The sequence below is a fragment of the Hyla sarda genome, chromosome 3, assembly GCF_029499605.1.
Source record: "Hyla sarda isolate aHylSar1 chromosome 3, aHylSar1.hap1, whole genome shotgun sequence".
Classification (NCBI taxonomy): domain Eukaryota; kingdom Metazoa; phylum Chordata; class Amphibia; order Anura; family Hylidae; genus Hyla; species Hyla sarda.
In genome coordinates, this window is record NC_079191.1 from 131,897,048 (window position 1) to 131,921,371 (window position 24,324).

At 42.9% G+C, this 24,324-nt stretch overlaps 1 protein-coding gene across 6 annotated transcripts in view; it reads left to right on the plus strand.

Annotated features, from left to right (window-relative positions):
- Positions 1 to 24,324, plus strand: part of SCHIP1 (schwannomin interacting protein 1) — a 526,606-nt gene that overhangs the window by 478,658 nt on the left and 23,624 nt on the right. For all 6 annotated transcript variants that reach the window (XM_056565051.1, XM_056565053.1, XM_056565056.1 and 3 more), the window contains one exon: positions 23,390 to 23,508. In XM_056565051.1, coding sequence (XP_056421026.1) covers positions 23,390 to 23,508 — 119 coding nt within the window. The remainder of the gene's footprint in view (positions 1 to 23,389; positions 23,509 to 24,324) is intronic.

Sequence of the window (24,324 nt, forward strand, 5' to 3'; positions counted from 1 at the left end):
ACTCCAGCATGAGTCAGAAATGCTTGCTGACAGGACTTATCGGGAAAAATACAATAGAAAGAAGCATATTTTTCATTAACATGCTATTGGAAAGTTATTCGACATTCATTAATCTAAAATATATCAAAAGTTTATTTGATGAGAGGTACCTTTTAATGGAGGGACAGGCCTGGGGTCCTTTCTAGGTCCCCAGCGCTGACTGCATATTGGTTCCCCAGTCCCTGATCACTTGACTGGCTGCAGCAGTGAAAGAGTTAAACAGCATCAATATCCCTTGATAGGTTTTGATATCACAAGGCGTCACTCTCCAGTTAAGAATGTTTTGGGCTAAGAATAGGGTGTGGGCATTCCTGTGTTTTTGCATTCAGTCAGATACTTACCTGTCACACATGGCATATCGAGTTACTGTTCCATAAATGTTTTTAGTGGGGACAATGGGGGGTATTTATCAATTTTGCCTGTAGACAGCTTCTTTTTACCCTTTTTTTTTTTTTCACTTTGGTTTTCGTGGACATGCACCAAATTTATCATTTGGTGCAAGTTGTTAGTAACTTTGACGCAAATGTTGAAATCAGCTGTTCACAGCGCCTTTTACACAGAACTTACCGCCACAGAGGATGCGTATTTTACCCTGTAGAGCAGCCATTTCGTAGTCCCTCCTGCAGTATATCAGCAAGCGACGTGAGTTATTTTCTTTTGTGGGGTTTATAGTCACCTTGTGAAATGGATTTTATTTTCAACTTGGGTAGTTTTTTTTTTTATTATTACTTTAGTGCAGTTGCCTTCAACCTGCGGACCTCCAGATGTTGCAAAACTACAATTCCCAGCATGCCCGGACAGCCGTTGGCTGTCCGGGCATGCTGGGAGTTGTAGTTTTGCAACATCTGGAGGTCCGCAGGTTGGAGACCATAGTATTGAGCAGCCCTGGAGGTGTCGCTGCTTTCACAAAAAAAATGTTTTAATGTATTTTGACACCTTTACATTTTCTGACATTGCTAAGTGTGTTTTCCATGTGCAAAATTTCTTGGTGGGGATTTGCGCCCAAAAAACGGGATTTGCGACAAAATTGCGCCAAAGATCGATTGGCGCAAATGATGAATTACTGACTAAAGTTAAAATCACACACAGGACCGTGTGATTTTGAGAAAGTTGTAAAAATGACAGTGGAGAAAAAAGACACTGCGCCAAAGTATTGCGCCATAGTTACGTGAAAAAAACACATAAATCCTTTGATAAATACCCTCCAATGTCTTTAAGGCCATTTTCACATAAGTATATTTTGCTTCTGTTTACAGACATATGCCGGCCTAAGGCTTATTAGAGATTACCTCAATGAGTTTAAAGAGGTATTCCAGTGTGGCTAAACAATGTATACATTGCTGGGGATGGGGTGAAACAAAAAACTATACTTGCCTACCCTGTCTCACCACTGGTCCCACAGCAGCTTCTTTTTAGCTCTTTCCTGTCCTTTGCTGCTCCTGTTATCTGCCTGGCTTTAAGACAAGTGCTTGGAGCAGGACCTGCCTGCTCAGCCAATTACTAGCCACAGCGTTTTCCCATCTTGGCCAATGGTTGGCTAAGCAGGCAGGTTCTACTCCAAGTTCACGTCACAGAAGTAGGCAGCAGTGAGAAGCAGCGGGTGAGCAGGAGTCACCTAACGGGAGCTTCAGAAGGGGAAATTGGTGGGGGTAAGTATTAGGGATCGACCGATTATCGGTTTGGCCGATATTATCGGCTGATAATCACGATTTTGGGCATTATCGGTATCGGCAATTACCTTGCCGATAATCCGATAATGCTCCACCACCCACTGCCCTGCGACCCCCACCGACCCGCCGCACCGCCCCACCGCACCGTGTCGCACCCCCCACCGCACCGCCCCGGCCCCAATGCCTCCCCCATCCCCGGTTTTATAATTACCGGGGACCACGCTACTTCTGGCTCCTGCTGCGTCCTGCGTTACGCTGTGCGCAATAACGAGTGACGTGACGCGACGTCACCGTCAGTGCGCACAGTGACAGCTCAGGAGGACGCCACCGGAGCCAGATGTAGAGTGGACCCCGGGCCCTGGGAACAGGTAATTATAAAACCGGGGATGGGGGAGGCAATGGGGCTGGGGCGGTGCGGTGGGGAGTGCGACGCAGCGCGGTGCAGTGGGGCGGTAGGGGGCGCTGTGGCGGTGATAGGACAGGACTCAGGACCCCCGGACAGGCAGGGGGAGAGAAGCAGGCGGCGGCAGCGGTCTATGGCACCGCAAAAGCCGCTGCAGTTCATTGATTTAAAGCGCCCGCATTAAATCAATGATCTGCAGCGGTGTCGCGGGGGGATAAATAGCTGATAAATTATACCGGAATATCGGTATAAGTTATCGGCTATCGGCCCTAACCTGCACGATTATCGGTATCGGCCCTTAAAAAACGATATCGGTCGATCCCTAGTAAGTATAGCCTTTTTTTTCTTATAAAATTTCTGTGCACAAAAAACATTTTGTAAAATGTTCATCTTCCCTTTATGAGCCCTCTGTTAATATACGGTATGTTACATCTGGTGTGCAGAGTAATGGGTGCCCTTCTGGCTATAGGGTAGATATGCATCATTGCAGAAGCCATTATAACATAACCCCAGTGGTCACAATAGCTGTCTTTTTTAAATACAAGGTTTGTGAAGTCTTCTTTGTTGGCTGAAGGGCTTCTGAAGTGTTAGAAAGCATTCCTAACTTGAAGTGAGATATTTTGTGCTGTGAGTTTAGAAGTAGGTCAGACTGACCTGAGGAAATGTGACTGGTTTCTAGGATTTCTGTATATATACTGCCTCATCAGTCTCCGGTTGTTTCTAGATAATTCTCTTCAGCATTAATATAGAGGCAGGATAAGAGAGAGGTGTGGGGCGGTTTATGTATCTTTACACTGTGTTTATATGTTAAAGCATGGTATTTAGAGGGGTATTTCCATCTAGTAAAGTAATAGTGTATTGCTGAGGATTGCTGGAAAACATATCTCTAAATACTGTTAAAACAGCTCAGGTACGATGGCTGCCATTATAATAATGTACAAAAATAAATCCATTACAGTCAAAAAATAAAAACAGATAAGAAGCAAAAGAGCATGTTTCAGTATCTGGCTCTGATTAGGAAAAAAAATATCTAGGCAATACATTGCGTGTATATATTTAAGACCCTTCTACGGGGGCTGACAGCTACACAAAGATTTCATCCTCACTGCTCAGTCACTTGCAGGTTAAGGCGCACGATCGATCGCCGGATTATTTGTGAGACTTTGTTATTTCTAAATAATTGCCCGCACATCCCCCATTTACACAGGGCGATGTGATAACAATGATTTTAATGCCTGCATGAAAGATGGGAAAAGTCGCTGAACAAGGGTTTTCTAGTTTGTCGGCTAATCGCTGGCAAGTATTAGGAAATGAGGATTCCTAGAAACACTCATTCTGCCAATATTCATCTAGTGTAAAAAGGGCCTTAAAGGGGTTATCCAGGAATTGAAAAACAGAGGTAATTTATTTCAAAGACTGCTTCCTGTCTGTCTCCATATTGGGTGTAGTTCAGCAGTTCAGTTCCATTGAAGTGAATGGACCCAAGTTGTAATACCACACCCAAAGTGGAGACAGACAGGGTGCGGCCTTTGAAAGACATTAAGTCTGTTTTTTTATTCCTGGATAACCCCTTTAAGGGTGTGTGCAATGAGTTTTGGAGGTAGGCCGCATGCCGGCGCCCCACCTCCAAAACCCACTGCACACAAAGGGCTGCTGCCGGAAACCATGGTGATCGGGGGTTATACAGCATATTTCCCGCTGCAGCCACAGATTTTGCACAGCCTGAAATATGCTGCGTAAGTGGCACCTGGGACCGTACCCTATATGGTACCAGTCAGTTAAGAATATTTAGTTATTTTGTAGAGACATATCAAAAATTGAGTGTTCAGACCCTAACTGATCACAAGAAGGAGCCAAAAGCAGTCCACACTTAGCGAATACTCTCCTGACACTGTGTCACATGACCTGGGCAGACTTACAGTGTAGGTCTATGGGTCTTATAGACCACATGGCTGCGCGGCTCTCTCCCTGCTCATTCTCGTCATCGGTCAAGGTCTGAACACTCAGAACCCAGAACCAGGTCATAAGACTTTAGTACTTGTCAGGTACAATTAAAGACTATGTGGAAGATTTATCAAAACCTATGCCGAGGAAAAGTTGACCAGTGGCCAATAGTAACCAATCAGATTGCTTATTTAACTTTTAAAAGGCCTCAGAAAAATATAGGATGCGATCTGCTGTTTATTTCCACAGTTTTTATCCCATGCATTACAATGTGTAAAATCTGCTCTGAAAATCCATAGCAATTCTCCAACAGAATGTGCATGTGAAAATTGATCTACAGCTGAAGTCACCTTTGTCTTTCTTTTAGGGATTGACCAATATCGATTTTTTTAGGGCCGATACCGATACCAATAAACTGTGGGGGTTAAGGCCGATAGAGCTGATAACTTATACCGATATTCCGGTATAAGTTATCGGCTATTTATCCCCAAAAGGGATATAGCGGGTGCTTTAAATAAATGAACTGTAACTGCTTTTGCGGTGCCAGAGACTGCCGCCGCCACCCACTTCTCTCCCCTTGCCTGTCCTGGGGTCCTCCTGAGTCCAACCACCGCCGCTGCCCCCCCCCTACCTATCCTCTGCCCAGAGACCACCGCCGCCCGCTTCTCTCCCCCTGCCGGTCCTTAGTCCAACCACCGCCGCTGCCCCATTGCCTCCCCCATCCCCGGTTTTATAATTACCTGTTCTTAGGGCCCGGGGTCCGCGCTTCTTCTGGCTCCGGCGGCGTCCTGAGCTGTCACTGTGTGCACTGACGGTGACGTCGCGTTGAGGACGTCACACGTTATTGTGCAGCGCACAGCGTAATGCAGGACGTCGCAGGAGCCAGAAGTAGCGTGGACCCCGGTCTCCGGGAACAGGTAGTTATAAAACCGGGGATGGGGGAGGCAATGGGGCAGCGGCGGCAGCGATCTCTGGCCGGGGCGGTGCGGGGGGCGTGGCATTATCGGATTATCGGCAAGCTAATTGCCGATAACGTCCAAAATCGTTAATATCGGCCAAACCGATAATCGGTTGATCCCTACTTTCTTTACATGGATTTGCCCAGTCAGAGGATTGTTGCTTTTAGAAAAAATGTTTTGCATTTTTTAATTTGTGGAGTAAAAAAATAAAAACATAGGATTTCCCCTTTTATATTTTCCCATTTTGATGTTAATAGACAGGAGCGGAATGGGTTTCCATGGCTGCACATTGTAGAGAGGCTGCGGCCAGCTCTGGGTAAATCTCTTCTGCTTGGCTTAAGATAACATGTAGGTGACATTTATGGGTGGGCTCAGCTGCCAGTGCTATCAGTTGTTTTATGGTGGTCTTTTAACCTTTCACCTACCAGGAGCCCTGGCTGTGAACTCACAGAGAAACCTATTACAACCCCATAGCAACTGTTGTGTGGTGTTCCAGTGTCTGGGATCTCTTTCCTTATTATAAAGACTGTTTCCTTATAATTTAATAACCAGAAGCGAGCGCTGCTTTGTCTTTCATGCCATTTTAATACAGGATTTCAGTGGCACGCTATCCAGCCCAGCTTGGCACATGTGTAATGTCACCAGATGCCACAACTATTGTTGGGCTGGCAGGAAGCTGGACTGCCTTGTGTACATAGACTTAGATGGAGCACAAATAGAACAGCTGAACAAGCTCGATATCTGCGGCCCTTCACCCGCCCAGAATAAATACAGCCGTCCTGTATCCTGCACATCTCACAACTTATTCAGCACTGTATGGCATCAGCACTTTCAATGAAAACAGTCTGCTTGTTTTAGGGCAGTGTTTCCCAACCAGTGTGCCTCCAGCTGTTGCAAAACTACAACTCCCAGCATGCCCGGACAGCCAAAGGCTGTCCGGGCATGCTGGGAGTTGTAGTTTTGCAACAGCTGGAGGCACACTGGTTGGGAAACACTGCTTTAGGGAAATGCAAGGACATTTTAATGGGTCATTCCATGGAGAAACCTGCCTGACTTTGGCTTTAATTATTTAGTTATTGACTCCAAAGGAAGCCTTTGTATACATGTGCGTTTCCCATTGACGTCCATGTTAAAAAAAAACGTATGCGGTTGCAGTACGGTTTTTAAACCGGACACAAAAACGTGGTCAACCACGGTTTTGACTCCGGTTTAAAAACCGCACTGCAACCGCATAAGTTTTTTTTTTTAACATGGACGTAAATGGGAAACGCACATGTATACGGTTCCATACGGGAAACGGTATACGGTTTTTACTTTGCACATGCGCATTTGCATCCTAAAGTCCCCACCCAACACCCCTCCCATTAAAAATGGGCAAAATTATCAAAAACATATTGTTTTTTTTTTTTTTTTTTATAAAAACGGACGGAACTGCATGCACTTTTAAAAACAGTATACGGTTTAAAAACGCATCCGGTTTACTTTTTCCCATACTGTTCCATCCGTTTTTTTGCCATACGGTTTTCTTTAGAAAAACAGTATGGCAAAAACATGATGTGAACCCAGCCTTAGGCTGGGTTCACATCACGTTTTCTCCCATACGGCAGGGGGGAGCTAAAACCTTGCGCTCCTGTATGCCTTTCTATGCGCTCCCGTATGTAATTCATTTCAATGAGCCAGCGTGAAACGTTCGGTCCGGTCGGCTCATTTTTGCGCCTTATGCGCTTTTACAACCGGACCTAAAACCGTGGTTGACCACAGTTTTAGGTCCGGGGGAAAAGCGCATACAGCTCAAAAATGAGCCAACCGAACGTTTCACTCCGGCTGGCTCATTGAAATGAATTACATACGGGAGCGCTTAGAAAGGCATACAGGAGCGCAAGGTTTTAGCTCCCCCCTGCCGTATGGGAGAAAACGTGATGTGAACCCAGCCTTACATTGAAAGCAGAACCTGCTCGCCAACGAAGGGCCATCAGTTTGTATAGTGTTAATTCTTAGTACAAAATAAATCCTAGCTAATGTTAGGAAAGCACATCAGACAATGATAAATGTGTAGTCACAGTCTTTATTGTGGTTAAGGCCAGAGCTGGTGATCGATTTCATTTTAAGTTGCTTTTATCAGTTTTTTTGTTGTTGAAGGAACACTTAGGGTGATGTAAGACTGCACGCACGTCACTTAAAGAGCTGGTATATTGAAATGATCCCGTAGCATGAGTAATACCAGAAATGATGTAACCACTTGAAATACGAAGACCGAGAAATGAGCACCGGGCAGGTGAATTTTTCCAGCCCTTAGCCCGGCTTAGCACGGTGGCGCTCAACAGTCTGTATGGAGAAGGCTCCCGACTTCTGCCCACTCCATACTCTGCAGCCCCCGGCTGTTCTCAGTAGCCGGGGGCCACCGCTAATAGCCAGCATGCGGCGATCGCCACGGCTGGTTATTAACCCTTTAGATCGCAGCTGTAAAAGCTGAGAGCTGCGTCTAAAGGGACATGTGAATGCTCCCTGGTGGGCTAGTGGGGTGGATTGCCTCCGCAGCACGATCGCGGGGGGGGTTGATCCACTATAGAGGTAGCCGTAGGGCTTACCTCTGTTCCCTTGTATCCGTGGCATTGTCATTGATAGAGCCTGGCTGGACTAGGCTCTATCAATGGATCACAGAGCACATAGATCAATGGAGTTCAATAGAACTCTGTTGATCTGTATGAGGAATCTAACGATTCCTCCTAAAAGTCTAATAAAGAGTAAAAAAAAAAAAAAAAGTTTTAATAAAAGTTTAAAAGACACACATTAACTCCTTCCATATTAAAAGTTCACCCCCTTTTCCTATATAAAAACATATAAACATAATAAAAATAAACAGTAATTTAAACAGTAAATATTTAGTAGAACTATTAAAATATAACATTATGTATCCTGTACGGTAAATGGCGGAAATGTAAAAAAAAAAAAATCACAGAATTGCAATTTTTATAATATCCCAGAAGAAAAAGTTAAAAAGCGATTAAAAAGTCAGATCAATATCAAAATGGTACCGATACAAAAAACAGATTATGGCGCAGAAAATGAGCCCTCATACAGCCTGATATGCGAAAAAAAAGGCTACAGGGGTCAAAAAAATGGCAATTAAAAAAATTCAAAAAAGTTCAGATTTTTTTTTTAATTAGTAAAACATGACGGAAACTATACAAATCTGGTATTGCTGTAATAAGGCCGGCCTAAAGTATCAAAGCAACATGTTAGCTCAACCACAAGGTAAATGGTGTAGAAAAGAAAACCACAAAATGTGCTTATCTTTTACTATTTCAATTTCACTTCACAGATTATAAATAAATATATATATATATATATATATATATATATATATACATACACCGTATATACTCGAGTATAAGCCGACCTGAATATAAGCCGAGGCCCCTAATTTCACCCCAAAATCCCAGGAAAAGTTATTGACTCGAGTATAAGCCTAGGGTGGGAAATACATCATCCCCCCCCCCTGTCATCATCCAGACCCTCATCATCATCACCCTGTCATCATCCCCTTGTCATCATCCCCACCCCCCTTCATCATCCCCTTGTCATCATCCCCACCCCCCTTCATCATCCCCTTGTCATCATCCCCACCCCCCCTTCATCATCCCCTTGTCATCATCCCACACCCCCCCTCCTTCATCATCCCCTTGTCATCATCCTCTTGTCATCATCCTCTTGTGAACTATCCGCCCTTAGTGGTCTTCAACCTGCGGACCTCCAGAGGTTTCAAAACTACAACTCCCAGCAAGCCCGGGCAGCCATCGGCTGTCCGGGCTTGCTGGGAGTTGTAGTTTTGAAACATCTTGAGGTCCGCAGGTTGAAGACCACTGCGGCCTTCGGCATCATCCAGCCCCCTCTTACCCCCTTTAGTTCTGTGCAGTACTCGCCTCCGCTCGGCGCTGGTCCGGTCCTGCAGGACTGTCAGGTGGGGAGGTCGTCCGGTGGGATAGTGGTTCCGGGCTGCTATCTTCACCGGGGGCGCCTCTTTTCCGCGCTTCGGGCCCAGAATAGAGGCGTTGCCTTGACGATGACGCAGAAGGACGTTGGTAATGAACGTACCTCTGCGTCGTCGTCAAGGCAACATGACTATTCTGGGGCCGGGCCCGAAGCGCTTAGAAGAGGCCTCCCTGGTGAAGATCGCAGCCCGGAACCACTATCCCACCAGACGACCTCCTCACCAGACAGTCCTGCAGCACCGGACCAGCGCCGAGCGGAGGCGAGTACTGTACAGAACTAAAGGGGGTGAGAGGGGGCTGGATGATGTCGAAGGCCGCAGTGGTCTTCAACCTGCGGACCTCCAGAGGTTTCAAAACTACAACTCCCAGCTAGCCCGGACAGCCGATGGCTCCCCGGGCTTGCTGGGAGTTGTAGTTTTGAAACCTCTGGAGGTCCGCAGGTTGAAGACCACTGCGGGTGGAGAGTTCACTCTAGTATAAGCCGAGGGGGGTGTTTTCAGCACGAAAAATCGTGCTGAAAAACTCGGCTTATACTCGAGTATATACGGTGTGTATGTATATATATATATATATATATATATATTAGTACTAAATAATTAAAATTTCTATTATTTTCACTCTCATCACTTAGTCTGTGTTAATTATCACCATATTAATTATCACTCTATTAATCTACTCTATTAATCTATTTAGTTTTATTCATTTCATCTAATTATTTAACCATATACAATAAGTAACACAATACTAGAACATAATCTATTCTGACATATAAATCAAAGCCACCCCATACAGAACACTACTATATGTGCATCTAGAGGTCTGTATCTCCATTCATTATTCTATCATTTTATCTTGACACGCAGGGTTAACGTGTATCATACAGTACCTCGATACACATTCATCTCTCTTAGTGTGAGCGGGGGGCTCACACTGAGAGAGATGAATGTGTATCGAGGTACTGTATGATACACGTTAACCCTATGTATATACGAATTGGATTTGTCAGATTCAATTCGCTCATCCCTAGTTGTGACAGAAAGGAAATCCATAAAGTAGTAGTATACAGCCGCTAATGAGTACTGGAAGGATTACCATTTTTGGTGGGGGACCTCCAATTCATTTTTCTAGATTTGTAAATTACTTCTATTAAAAAATCTTAATCCTTCCAGTACTCATTAGCGGTTGTAAACTACTACTTTTTGGATTTCTTTTCTGTCACAACTAGGGATGAGCGAATTGAATCTGACAAATCCAAATTTATTACGAATTTCATTAAGAATTCAGGCTGCAGGGCATCTAAGATGGGGGCTCCACATGGTGGTAGCATGGTTGGCAGTCAGCATGGTGGCAGAAGTGGGAAGTCTGGAGTCTAAAGTGGACCATTGTAACCGGTGGGGGTAAAAAATCCCCCTGTATACCCTACTCTCACATTATTAATTCCCTTCTTGGCAAGTGTTACTAGCCCAAAACGGGCAGCCCCACACAGGAACCTCTCCTTATTTCCACCTACAAACACTGCCATTTCCCAGGGTTTTTAGGTGGAAATAAGAAGAGTTTACTGTGTGGGGCCGCCCTTTTTAGGGTGAGTAACACTTGCCAAGAAGGGAATTAATAGGGCGAGAGTAGGGCCTTACAGGGGAAGTTTTTACCCCCACCTGCTACAATGGACAATACTTTGTTCCCTTCCACCTTTTCGAGGAAAGTGTTACTTGGCTTAAAAAGGGTGGCCCCATACAGGGACCTCTCCCTATTTCCACCTAAAAACCCTGGGAATGGCATTGGCAGTGTTTTGTAGGTGAAAATAGGGAGAGGTTCCTGTGATGGACCACCCTTTTTAGGGCGAGTAACACTTGCCAAGAAGGGAATTAATAATGCGAGAGTAGGGCCTTACATGGGATTTTACAAAACCCCACCGATTACAATGGACCATACGTTGTTCCTTTCCACCTTTTAGAGGTCTTTGCATCACATCAATACTTGGTGGTGTAGGTGGCACATTTGTTAAATAAAAATAAAAATTTTGGGTCCATATATTTTATCCTAAGAATATTATTAAAAGTTATGTTTTACGTAATGCATATCCTTAATACTTACTTGTGCACAATAACACTTTTACAAAAGAGACCGTTTTCTTCTGCCTACCTGCCTCAGCTACTATTCTGATCCTGCCACCTGCCTGATGCCACACATCTGATGCCAAGTTCTCCTTTTTTCACCCACCTTCTTCACCGGGTACTGGTATTGCCAGAAAGTACGCAAACTGGGGCCATGTTCACACATTAGAATGATGGAAAATCTCCATGCGGACATTCCAGAGTCTGCGAGCGCCGGCATAAATATGCCGGTGCTAGAACCGCACAGCAATGTGCCGTCTCCTAGACTACTATGCATTCTCCGCAGAGTCCGCAGAAAAAAATGAACGTGTTCATTCTTTCTGCTGACATGGAAATAGGAATTCCGCCGTGTGCACAGGGCAGCAGAATCCAGGTGAATTCAACGGGACTCTGCTGCATCAGAATCCCCGTGCTGAATGCAGAATTCAGCGTTGAAATTTCCGACGTGTGAACATGGCCTTTGGTATAAGGTATGAACTAGAATTGGGGCTGTATACTACTGTCTGGTTAATATTTTATTAGTTGTCTCTTGGATTTTACACAACATATACATGTTTTTCCCTAGAGAACTAAAAAGAAGAGTTTAGTTTGCTCTCCCTGTAAAATGTGGTCTGCAAAGTATAAGTATGGATTAGGGAGACTGGGTGGAGCACTGTCCTTGATCTCTAGGTGCAGGAGATCTGTGTGTAGATAGTTTAGATGAGATAACATCAGCCCGGCCCTTCCCAAGCATCCAAGGGGGGACAAGCTTAAACAATAAGAATTCCATCCTATCTGATCCTTGTTTCCCATAACTCACACACCACATCATCTGGCAGTATCTTTAGACCATTGTTTCCCAACCAGTGTGCCTCCAGCTGTGGCAAAACTACAACTCCCAACATGCCTGGACAGCCTTTGGCTGTCCGGTCATGCTGGGAGTTGTAGTTTTGCCACAGCTGGAGGCACACTGATTGGTAAACACAGCTTTAGGGTACGTTCCCACACGGCGTATTTTGCTGCGTATTTGCTGCGTATTTGGTGCTGCGTATTTTCCTACCCATTGACTTCAACAGAGAAAATAAAATACGCAGCAGCAAATACGCAGCAAATACACCGTGTGGGAATGTACCCTTAGATGTTCTTTGTCACATCTCACAGCAGCAGGATACGCTGACAGCAGTCTGTGCTATCCAGGACTAGGTTTAGCCTTTACTCTGTGATATCCTATCACCTGAGGCATTCTTTGCATACCAATCCATGGAAGTGTAAATGCCGTTCTCCAGACTTTCCAGACTGCTGAACAATATGGTGTATTTGTTATCAGGCAATGACAGGACTCCCCAGGGAGGACTCCACAATAACCTGTGACATCAGGGTTACATACTTTCACTCAGTCTTTCCTGGTTCAGCTCTGGGGTTACTTGTATGTTTGTTTTTGCAGTGTTGAACCTAAAGATTTAGGGCTATTCCAAAGAGGTGTATCAGTGCACACAGAACAGGTGCAGAAAAAACACAATGGCCCTCATTTACTTAGAAAATCGGGTTGTAAGTCTATCTTGCTTTCTTACCCGATTGCTTTTTCCCCTGGTATTTATTATTATGTCGCATCCTGTTTGTCGCACGTGGGTTTTGTTGGTTTTGGTTTCCAACTCCTCTGAGCTGTCGGGAAAAAATCCACAACAATTCAACAAATTCGGGTTGGAAAGCTTTATAAATACGTGGGAAAGCTCAGAAATGTCGGGTAACGCCCCTTTTTCGGGTTTGGGTGAATCCACATCGGGTCCATGGGGAAAAAATGTTGCATCGTGTCGCAGACTGGCGCACGATGTCTGCGACATGTCTGAGACAAAGATGCAACAAAAAAACCCGACAAAACAAGTCGGGTTTAGAATAGTAAATGAGGGCCAGCATGTCCACATGTAAATCCGCAGTGAATTGTGTGGATTTGGGGTGGCGGATATACTTAGGATATGTTCACACGGCAGAAATTCCGCAGCAGCAGTATGCGCAGAAATCCTCTCTCGTGTTCAATGTTCCTGGAAATGCATTGCCGTCTATGAGACGGCTCATTTCTGAGTGGTCCTAGCGCCTACTGAGATTTTCTGTTCGGACATGCCACTGTGTGAACATAGCCTTATTGTGGATATGTACATATATATATATATATATATATATATATATATATATATATATATATATTAGGGATGTAAGAAAAAATAATCGCGATTTTTTCATTTGCCAATACTGAATCGATTCAAAATATTTTTGAATCGATTCTTTTAGGGATGTGGAATTTTTATCTCCTGACGCCCGGAACAGCATGTCCTTGGCATCATGAGATAAAAGTTCCACATTTGTGGAGCCGGGCAGGCCGGATCTGACACGGCGTCGCTCTGGGTGTATGGAGCGGGCTCCGACTCGTGCCCGCTCCGTACTATGCGACCCCCGGCTGATTTCAGTAGCCGGGGGCCGCCGCTAATAGCCAGCATGCGGCGATCGCCGCGGCTGGCTATTAAAGGAGTACTCCGGTGCACACTTTTCTCATGTTATGCAAAATAAAAGAAAACGCACTTTATCTTACCTGCCAACGAGCCCCCGGAGCTCCGGTACAGGTGTTTGGTCCCCGGGCTGTATTCTTCTTACTTCCTGTTAGCCCGGCACGTCACATGGAGCTTCAGCCTATCACTGGCCGAGGCGGGACATCACTGCGGCCGGTGATAGGCTGAAGCTCCATGTGATGTGCCGGGCTAACAGGAAGTAAGAAGAATACAGCCCGGGGACCCATCACCTGTACCGGAGCTCCGGGGGCTCGTTGGCAGGTAAGATAAAGTGCGTTTTCTTTTAATTTGCAGCCCGGACGTGATAACATGAGAAAAGTGAGCACCGGAGTACTAGATCGCCGCTGTCAAAGCTGACAGCGGCGTCTATTGGGATCTATGAATGCTCCCAGGTGGGCGATGTATCGGGATATATCGCGATGTATCATCACCTAGACGGTATCGCGATATATCGGGATATATCAAATCGCCACACTGGTATCGCGATTCGAATCTAATCGCCAAATTCTTGGCGATTCACACCCCTAATATATATATATATATATATATATATATATGGGTATGCACAGTCCTGTGTAAAAGCACCCTAAGGCTAAGTTTCCACTTTTTTGGCTCAAAAACTACGTGGCAGTATTCCAAAAACTGCCAGAAAAAAAAAACAAGTGGAAACTTAGCCTAAGGGTGTGTTCACACAGGCGGATCCACAGCTTATTTTGATGCTGCGGATCGGCTGATGATGGACTCCTACATTGTGCCTCAAGCTGTGCCTGCTCGTAGCAGCGATCCGCCGCTACGAGCAGACACGCTGCCATGTGCGAGTCGCCGCGCTCATGCACAGTGTACTTGCACACATTCCACCCCCTCTGCTCCCTGAGCTAGGCCGAGAGCAGCCGTGATGTGTGCGAGTATGCAGCCCATGTGCGCAGCGACTCTCACATCGCAGCGTGTCTGCTCGTAGCGGCAGATTGCCGCTATAAGCAGGCACAGATGGAGGCGCATTGTAGGGTCCCATCGTCATCCATCCGTGTGAACATGCCCTTAAGCCTAGGTTTTCACACAAGGTTTTTTCTGCCATTTTTTGGAAAACTACCCGTAAGAACAAATAGCGTGTGAACGCACCCTAAGAGAAACCCACTGCGAGTTACATTACCATTCATTTGAATGGGTCCGCAGACAGTCTGCAAATCCGAAACTGTTGCGGCCTGTCTGTGGACCCATTTAAATCAATGGTAGCCTAACTCGCAGCAGGATTCCCACAGCGGGAAACCCGCTGCTAGTATTAGCGTGCGAACGCACCCTAAGAGAGAATAAAAATGCTGCAACATGCTGAAATTTGGAGAAACTGCCCTGAGCCCAAAAATGGCAAAGGAAAAAAAACGCCAAGTGGGTTTGGCATTTTATAAATCCCTATTGTCTTTTAGCTAACATCTTGCGATTTTTTTCACCAAAAAACACCAAAGTGGAAGCTTAGCCTAAGGGTATGTTGACAAAATATTCTGCTGCAGTAGAGTCCCATTGATTTCAGTCAGATTCTGCTGCACTGTGCACACGGCTGAATTTCCGCTGCAGATGTTTCTGCCACAGAGATCCCAATTCCGGCATCTGTAAAAAGAATAAACTTGTCTATTCTTTGCAGATTCCACTCGAAAATGCATTATTGTCTTGGAGACTGTGTATTTCCAAGCGATCCTTGCACCCGCCGGATCGTGAAAATGTGTTAATGTTCGTCCGTGTTTTCCGGGAGGACATTTCCCACAATTTTTTGCCGTGTGAACCCAGCCAAACTCTGACACCCTTCGGACCCAATTTATATGTATTAGTGGACAATTCTTATAACAATAATAATAATAATGATCCTCGGAACAGTGAAATAACAAAACAGAACATTCTCCTTATTTCTGTCCTTTTTTCTTTTTTTTTTCTTTATGGAAATTTTTTTTAATTTTTTCCTGTAATGTAAATCATTTTCCCAGATTTCTAGAAGGCATTGTTAGAAGAGGGAGATATATTGTTTGTGCTTGTCCCTGGAATTTATTACTTCCCCGCTTGCCTTTGTAATGGAAATGTAATGGTGTCAGATCTGGAGAAGATGCATTTTGCCTTTATTAGGAAAAGCCGGCGAGCATATCAGTACATTGTAGCTGCATTCCCTGTTTAAGTGCGGCAGGTGATAGTGGGAGTATGACAGGCCCTGGTGCTGTGTGCAAGACGGAGATAGATCTTACAGGCAAAAAAGGAACAGATGTCTTCACTTCTACGTGAGAAGAACAAACAGCGGGCCTAAGTAAGGAGAAGCTCACATAGGCTGTCACAGTTTGAGCTTTTGCAGCGCTTACGTGGGGAATTTAATCAAAAGCCTTCAGGAGCAAGGTAAATGGGAGAGAAGGTGGAGTATGGATGGGCTGGAATATTCCGGAAGGTTCTTTGCAGCTAAAAAATGAACAACCCGAGGAAGGATACAATCCTGCAAAAAATCTCTTGCCTTAACTTGGAAAGTTCTACTAAGGTAAACGGGTATAACTCATGTAGTATTCATGTGTAGAAGCATGCATTATCTATAAAAAAAGCTCTTATTTCTTAAGGAATAAGCTTCATGTCCAGATTCAGCAGAAACGGCGACATAAAGAGAGTCCGACAACAGCTTGTAGATGTAAGGGAATAATATACATTAAATATAATACTAAACATGTGGATTTTATAGTTTCCTAACCAGGATGCCTCCAGCTGTGGCAAAACTCCAACTCCCAGCATTGGCTGTCCGGGCATGCTGGGAGTTGGAGTTTTGCAAAGGCTAGAGGCACCGTGGTCAGGAGACTCTAAGATCTTATTAAAAAAAATTCCCATCAAATACAGATGCACAATATGAATCCGTTTTTTTAATTATTATTTATTTACTTTATTTTATGTATTTTTTTTATTATTATTTATTATTATTTATAATTTATTTCATTTTGTTTTTGTTTTATATTGTATCTAAATCAGTTCTGTAGTTTATTGTTAGTTGGCCATTTTGTTACAATGTTAAATCCTTATTATATACGGTACATATATATATATATATATATATATATATATATATATATATATATATATATATATATATATAGAGGCACAACAACACGCTCAATGTAAAAAATGTATAAATAGCAGGGTGCAAGCAACTAAAAAAGGATCAGTCCATGAGTCCCTCCAATTCCATAAAAATAAGAAGTAGTGCAGCACTCCATATAGTGAAAAAAGTTGTGGGTTAATTCCATCAAAAACAGTGTAATAAAGAGCAGCGACGTTTCGATCCTCTTCAGGTGCTTGAAAAAGATCCTGGAGAGGATCGAAACGTCGCTGCTCTTTATTACACTGTTTTTGATGGAATTAACCCACAACTTTTTTCACTATATGGAGTGCTGCACTACTTCTTATTTATATATATATATATATATATATATAATTTTTTTTTTTTTTTTTTTTTTGCAATGTTGCTGAAATGTGGATGTAATAACCAGAACAGCGACACACATGGGAACTATACATGTCCTTTTAGATTACTGCTGGCCTAAAATCTGAACCCAACCATGTACATAAAAAACACACATACACACATATTAAAGGGGTACTCCACTGGAGAACATTTTATTTTTTGAATCAACTGATGACAGAAAGTTAAACAGATTTGTAAATTACTTATTTTAAAAAATCTTAATCCTTCTAGTATTTCTAAGCTTCTGTATGCACCACAGGAAGTTCTTTTCTTTTTGAACTTCCTTTCTGTCTGACCACAGTGCTCTCTGCTGACATCTCTGTCCATGTCAGGAACTGTCCAGAGCAGGATAGGTTTTCTATTGGGATTTGCTCCTACTCTGGACAGTTCCTTAAATGGACAGAGGTGTCAGCAGAGAGCACTGTGGTCAGACAGAAAAGAACTTCCTGTGAAGCGTACAGAAGCTTATAAGTACTAAAAGGATTTGCGATTTTTTAATAGAAGTTATTTACAAATCTGTTTAACTTTCTGGCCCCAGTTGATAAAAAAAAAAAAATATATATATATATATATATATATATATATATGTTTTCCAGCGGAGTACCCCTTTAAATCGACTGGTGCTAGAAAGTTGAACAGATTTGAAATTACTTCTATTAGAAAATCTTAATCTTTCCAGTACTGTATGATCCACAGGAAGTTCTTTTCTTTTTGCATTTCTTTTCTGTCTGACCACAGTGCTCTCTGCTGACACCTCTGTCCATTTAAGGAACTGTCCAGAGTAGGAGCAAATCCCAATAGAAAACCTATCCTGCTCTGGACAGTTCCTGACATGGACAAAGGTGTCAGACAGAAAGGAAATTCAAAAAGAAAAGAGCTTCCTGTGGATCATACAGCAGCAGATAAGTACTGGAAGGATTACGATTTTTTAATAGAAGTAATTTACAAATCTGTTTAACTTTCTGGCACCAGTTGATTTAAAAAAAAATGTTTTCCAGTGGCGTCCCCTTTTAAACATGGAAATGTGACTAAAACTGCTTAAGACTTTTGTGTTTTGCTTTGGGGAATACATTGGGCATAAATGTACTGTAACTTGATTCTTTGTCCCAGATGTATGCGGAGGTGTGACTATTGTTTAAAAAAAAATTATAAATAAAAATAAATGATAATTCTTGGCAGGGCCCAAGTGTATTGAAAAACAGACGTGTTACACTACGGTAAAATAAAATGTATATGGAGGGGCATTTATGAAAGTTTGCTTAGGTATGCTATTTTTTAGTTTTTTTTTTCCACTTCCATTCTGCTTACATGTGACAAATTTAGTATATTGTTGCACGGCGTTAATGAATTTTTTGCAGGTAAGCAAAAGTGGGAGTTTTTTTCTCACCTAAGTGAAAACAATAGTCAGTTTCTGTTATTTAAGCCAAGGTTCGGCTGGAGTATATTTAGTAGGTTTTTAAAGCCTTAGCGACTATTTTGCGAATGTCAAGGTTGATAAATTTCTGACTATGGCAAGTCAAAATTGTAAAAACGCATATGTACGCCGATTTGAGAAAAAAATGCTTTTCTCGCTCTCGTGGCATATTGTCGCACGAAAAAAGACGGTAACGCAATTGAGAATTTTTTTGCAACAATTGTATTCGAAAAAACTCGGGTAAATCGGTTGATAAATGTCTGTCATTGATGTGTATTGTTTTAATGAATGCCAAGGGTATATTCTTTTAGCATGCACTTAGATAAGGACAGTTTATGGGCATGTTTCATTCAATGTCATTGTGTGATGATGATCTTCATAGAGGTTTCCCATAGTCCTGGCATGTCTCCAGTATATACCATCATTTTATGACTTCTGGGGTTCCATTTCCAGTTCCCTTTAGGCCAAATTGACATGTTAGGAAAATGTGCGATATGTCAGCACTGAAAACACATGCGGACATTCCACACATTTGCCCTATCCAGCCGGGCGCTAAGACCGCTCGGAAATGTGCCGTCTTGTAGACTGCAATGCATTTCCTTGCAGACTTTGCAGAAAGAATTAACTTGTCTATTATACAGGAGAGAGCACAGAGTAGTACTATCATACAGGACAGAGCACAGAGGAGTGCTATCAGACAGGAGAGAGCACAGAGGAGTGCTATCAGACAGGAGAGAGCACAGAGGAGTCCTATCAGACAGGAGAGAGCACAGAGGAGTGCTATCAGACAGGAGAGAGTACAGATGAGTACTATCAGACAGGAGAGATCACAGAGGAGTCCTATCAGACAGGAGAGAGCACAGAGGAGTCCTATCAGACAGGAGAGAGCACAGAGGAGTCCTATCAGACAGGAGAGAGCACAGAGGAGTCCTATCAGACAGGAGAGAGCACAGAGGAGTGCTATCAGACAGGAGAGAGCACAGAGGAGTGCTATCAGACAGGAGAGAGCACAGAGGAGTGCTGTCAGACAGGAGAGAACACAGAGGAGTGCTATCAGTCAGGAGAGAGCACAGAGGAGTGCTATCAGACAGGAGAGAGTACAGAGGAGTACTAGCCCACCCACACTTACTGGACTTTGTCCATGCCCGTGTTTCAGCTTGGATAAAACTATGATTTTATTAGCCATGATTTCTATAAAAAGGAAATAAAATGTTTATATGAAGTATATTAGAAAGGTTCATGATTTTTTAAGATGTACAACATAAAAAGTTTTTTAAATCTTAGAGTGCCCATTTAAAGAAAAAAATTGACATATATGAGGCCGGTGATTTGCAAGGTTTACAGAAACAATTCTCATTGGTCTTAGGCTAGGTTTCCATTCGGTTTTTCATTTTGCAAAAAAGCATAGGAATATCTAGGAATAACTGCCGAAAAAGAATAAAAAAACTATTTCCACACAAAGTTAAACAGGCCATAAAATAAAAAATAAAAAAAGCAGGAAAATGCAATGACACTTTTTCTGGTGTTTTTTTTCTGTCCAAACAAACAAATGAAAACCTGGCCTTAGAGTGTTTATATATATATATATATATATATATATATATATGAGTTTTATAGCACTGTAATAACAATAAGACTTCTCTGCGGCCGGATCTGTGTGGATTCAGGGCTTAGACTGATTCTGTAGGAATAACATCTGAGCAGGTAATGGTCAGATCTGCAGACTCCTTTTTTAAAATGGCTTTGGGAAAATGGCTGATCTAGTAAAGTGGATTGCAGTGGTTTTTTAAAGGAAGTGCAAGCAGTCGTAAAGCCTCGGCACAAGAGCTTTCACTGCAGAAGGATTACATTATTGCAGGAAAATAGATGGCATGTCGTCAGTAGAAAATGGCTAAGAAGCTTATTCCTGCCGCACGTCTGTGCGTTCACTGATACACACGGATGTTTTCCTTTAATCAGGGCTTAATTTCTTTTATTAAAAATGTTAACATTGTGACTTCATTCAAGGTGTTTTATCCTGGAGATTTGTTCCTCTCATAAAACACGGGAGAGGAGTTGTCAGAGATATGGTCCGAGGGTTGTTGTTAATCTTCTTACACCAGATTACCATCCACATCCCTTTAATTGTATGAAGCGACTTATCTTGTGTGCCTCTGTATGTCAAGATGGAGAAACAAAATACACTGTAATAAGAAGACAATAGGCCCCTCACCGCTGCTATAACATGACTGTTGTGTGAGTGACCAGAAAGAGAGAGAGAGACACTTATTTTTTAGGTCCAATGAGAATTTTTAGAAAAAAGTGGCATGCACTCTCATGTTATATTATAGAGATATTCTCCCTTTAAAGAATTATTTTTAGTGACCTCTTTAGACGGCACTCCGAATGTCTTAGTATGCAGCAGTAAACTGTCCATGTTTGTATCCGTGTCATGTAAGTAAACCATACGTAATAAACACTATAAAGTGTCCACAAAATATTTTTACATTCAAAAGCACAATTGCTACTCTTTTACCATTGTGTATGTAGTTCTAATGAAGTCAGTGTAAGAGCTTACTGTGAACATTTGATACAAATATCTTAGATTGCGGGGGATCCAACCGCTGGGCCCCTCCCCATGGGCGATCTCCTTAACGGGGCCCCTGCAGTCTGCTGGAAGGGGGCATGATGACCCCTGCACGGAGCGGCGGCCAACACGCCCCCTCCATGTATCCCATAGAGATCCATGGAGCGGGCGTGTCGGCAGTGGCTTCCTGCGGGTGCCCCATTCAGGAGATCGCGGGGGTCCTTTGGATAGGGGATAAGTTATATTTCACTGCACTACTCCTTTAAAGAGGACCTGTGCCTGATCCAAAAAAATATGATTGTACTGTACCTGATCATACAACTTTTTACATTTCTCTTTTGCCCTTCTTTTCCTGAGATTTGAGAGTTTATAGTTTGTCTTACATTTCAGGGAATCATTCAGAAAGGCATGAGCTTAATTTTAAGAATGGGAGTGAATATCAAGTGATGGAGGAAATTATATAGTCATGGGGCGAGTAGGTTGTACCGACTGTATAATCATGTCCATCACCTGATATTTACTGCCATTATTAAAATTAAGTTCACGCCCGTCTGAATTGTCAGACAAACTATAAACCCTTCTATCCATTTAGGAACAGAAATCTAGAGAGAGGGAGGAAGGCGCCTCATGTGGTCTTGTTAGTGGGGGAAGGGGACGGTAATTCCCAAGCCGCTTACCAGAGTTGGTTGTGCACCCACACACAACAAGGTAAAGTGTAGAATGAATATATGTATAGGTCCACTGCAGCCCTCCTGGGTAGAAGTAGAATCAAAACAGGATGACTGTAAATTCAGGAGTTAGTCCGGCGCAGAGAGGAACCATCAGGGAGCCAGATAAAATCAATGGAAACGCGTCGCATCTAATAAATCCATTGATTTTATCTGGCTCCCTGATGGTTCCTCTCTGCGCCGGACTAACTCCCGAATTTACGGTCATCCTGTTTTGAATCTAGGAACAGAAGGCTGTGTCAAGAAACTGTATAAGGTTGTGTGTAGGGTACCCTAAGATATTTAAAGATAATACAACCTCATTTTTTTATGGTTGGCCACAAGCCCTGTTTAACTTTTGGTCATTGTAATAAACACTCAGGTACTTGCACAAGTGTCTGTTTCATACTGCTTTATATGTAGAAGAAATAAACCTTAACCCTAGGCACAAAACACACTCTTGTGTCAGACTAATGATTTGATGATAATGATCAACTTAGATTCCAAATTACAAATGACAATATGCAACGCGTTTCCAGGCTGTCGCGGCCTCTTCTTCAGATACTTTATTGCTACACACAACATTGCTCTTAATGCAGTGTCTTGTCGTGATCGCTAGAACAAACTAATGCCCAAAGAAGTTAGATATATATCATATTGTGCTTATTGCATGTTTCATGCTGGGCACCTACTTTTCTGTATTCTATATTATGTCAATATATTTTTTATTGTTTATTCGTTTGTATAGTGGACATAGAAGCATGTAAAGTAGAAAGGCTATAGAAAATCAGCTGCTAACAGGCCCCTATGGTGCTTCACAAAACCCTTCACTTCACCAAAACGATATTTTGTTTTTGTATTATTGGTATTATGTTTGTATTTATTTGTTGTTTATTTAATGGGTTAGTATTTTTTTTTTCTTTTTTTAATACATTTGAAAATCTTTTTTATCGACCTTAGAGGTATTTCATAAATCTGTGTTTTACTGCAAAGGGGATTTGCATTATGACATAACTGCAAAGGCTGTCCAGGCATGCTGAAAATTGTAGTTTTGCAACAGATGGTGGCACCTTGGTTGGGAAACACTGCAATAAAGGGAACCTGTCATCACTTTCATGCTGCCTGAACCACGTCTTCAGGTGATTTTATGTGGTCTTTGCCTGCCCCACCAACCTTGATTGATGCCGTAGATCTAAACAGGAAGAGATCTTCTAATCAAGGTTGGTTGGGGAGAAAGAGACCATGTGGAACGACCTGAAGACACGTAGTTCAGACAGCTTGAAAGTAATCACAGGTATCCTTTTAAATTGAATCAAAGGAAAAAGCCTGAGGGACACAAAATTCACACAGAATGTACTTAAGAAAGCAAAATATACATTGAGTATTTCTGTGTTGTGTTTTCATGGTGCCTACATCTGTCGCTGTAAACTATTGGTTGTATCTTAATGCTTCCTAGTACTCCTGCTATTTAATGTACACTATTTTAATCATTTTACTGCAAGTACCTTAATCTGGACTGTGTAGAATTTGCCTTAACCTGTGTTTTGTAATAATTTTTTTTAATAGGCTCAGAAGAATGAAAGAGAATCCATCAGGCAAAAGTTGGCACTGGGAAGTTTTTTCGATGATGGCCCTGGACTCTATACCAGCTGCAACAAAAGTGGAAAGCCAAGTCTGTCTTCCAGGTATAAAACATTGATGGCACAACATCATTTTATTTTTGTGAGCATACAGTATGAGTAAAGTATAGTATAGTGATCCCTCAACTTTCCTTGACCATTGTAACTTGAAACCACACACACTTAAAGGGGTACTCCGGCCCTGAAACATCTTATCACCTATCCAAAGGATAGGGGATAAGATGTCTCACCGCGGGGGTCCCGACGCTGGGGACCCCCGCAATCTTGTGTTCGCCACCCACCTGTTTTAGCTGCACGCCGCGGTGCCAGCTCACAAACAGCCGGGTGGCGACCACGGGGACAGAGTATGGTGAGGTCACGACTCAGCCTCCGTGTGACGTAACCCCCCGCCCCCGCTATGCAAGTCTATGGGAGGGGGCGTGACGGCCCCCGCAGTGAGACATCTTATCCCCTATCCTTTGGATAGGGGATAAGATGTTTCAGGGCCGGAGTACCCCTTTAAGTGTGTGTGGTTTCAAGTTACAATGGTCAAGGAAAGTTGAGGGACCACTATGCTATACTTTACTCATAATGTATGCTCACAAAAATAAAATGATGCTCAGAACCAATACTAGTTTTTCATTGGGGTTTGGTCTTGAATGTTTTTTTATTTACTGTGGTCATCCTAAAACCAATTGATTTTGTAAGTTGAAGAACCACGGTATAAAGAGAGCAATATAAATATTTACTGCACAGTAAAACTATGTGCAGAAGCCAGAAATGTATCTTCAATGTCCACATGCTGAGCACTTTGTGTCTTGTGCTTAAAGGGAATCTGTCACCAGTGTCACCCGCACTAACCTGCTGGTACAGGCTAATAGT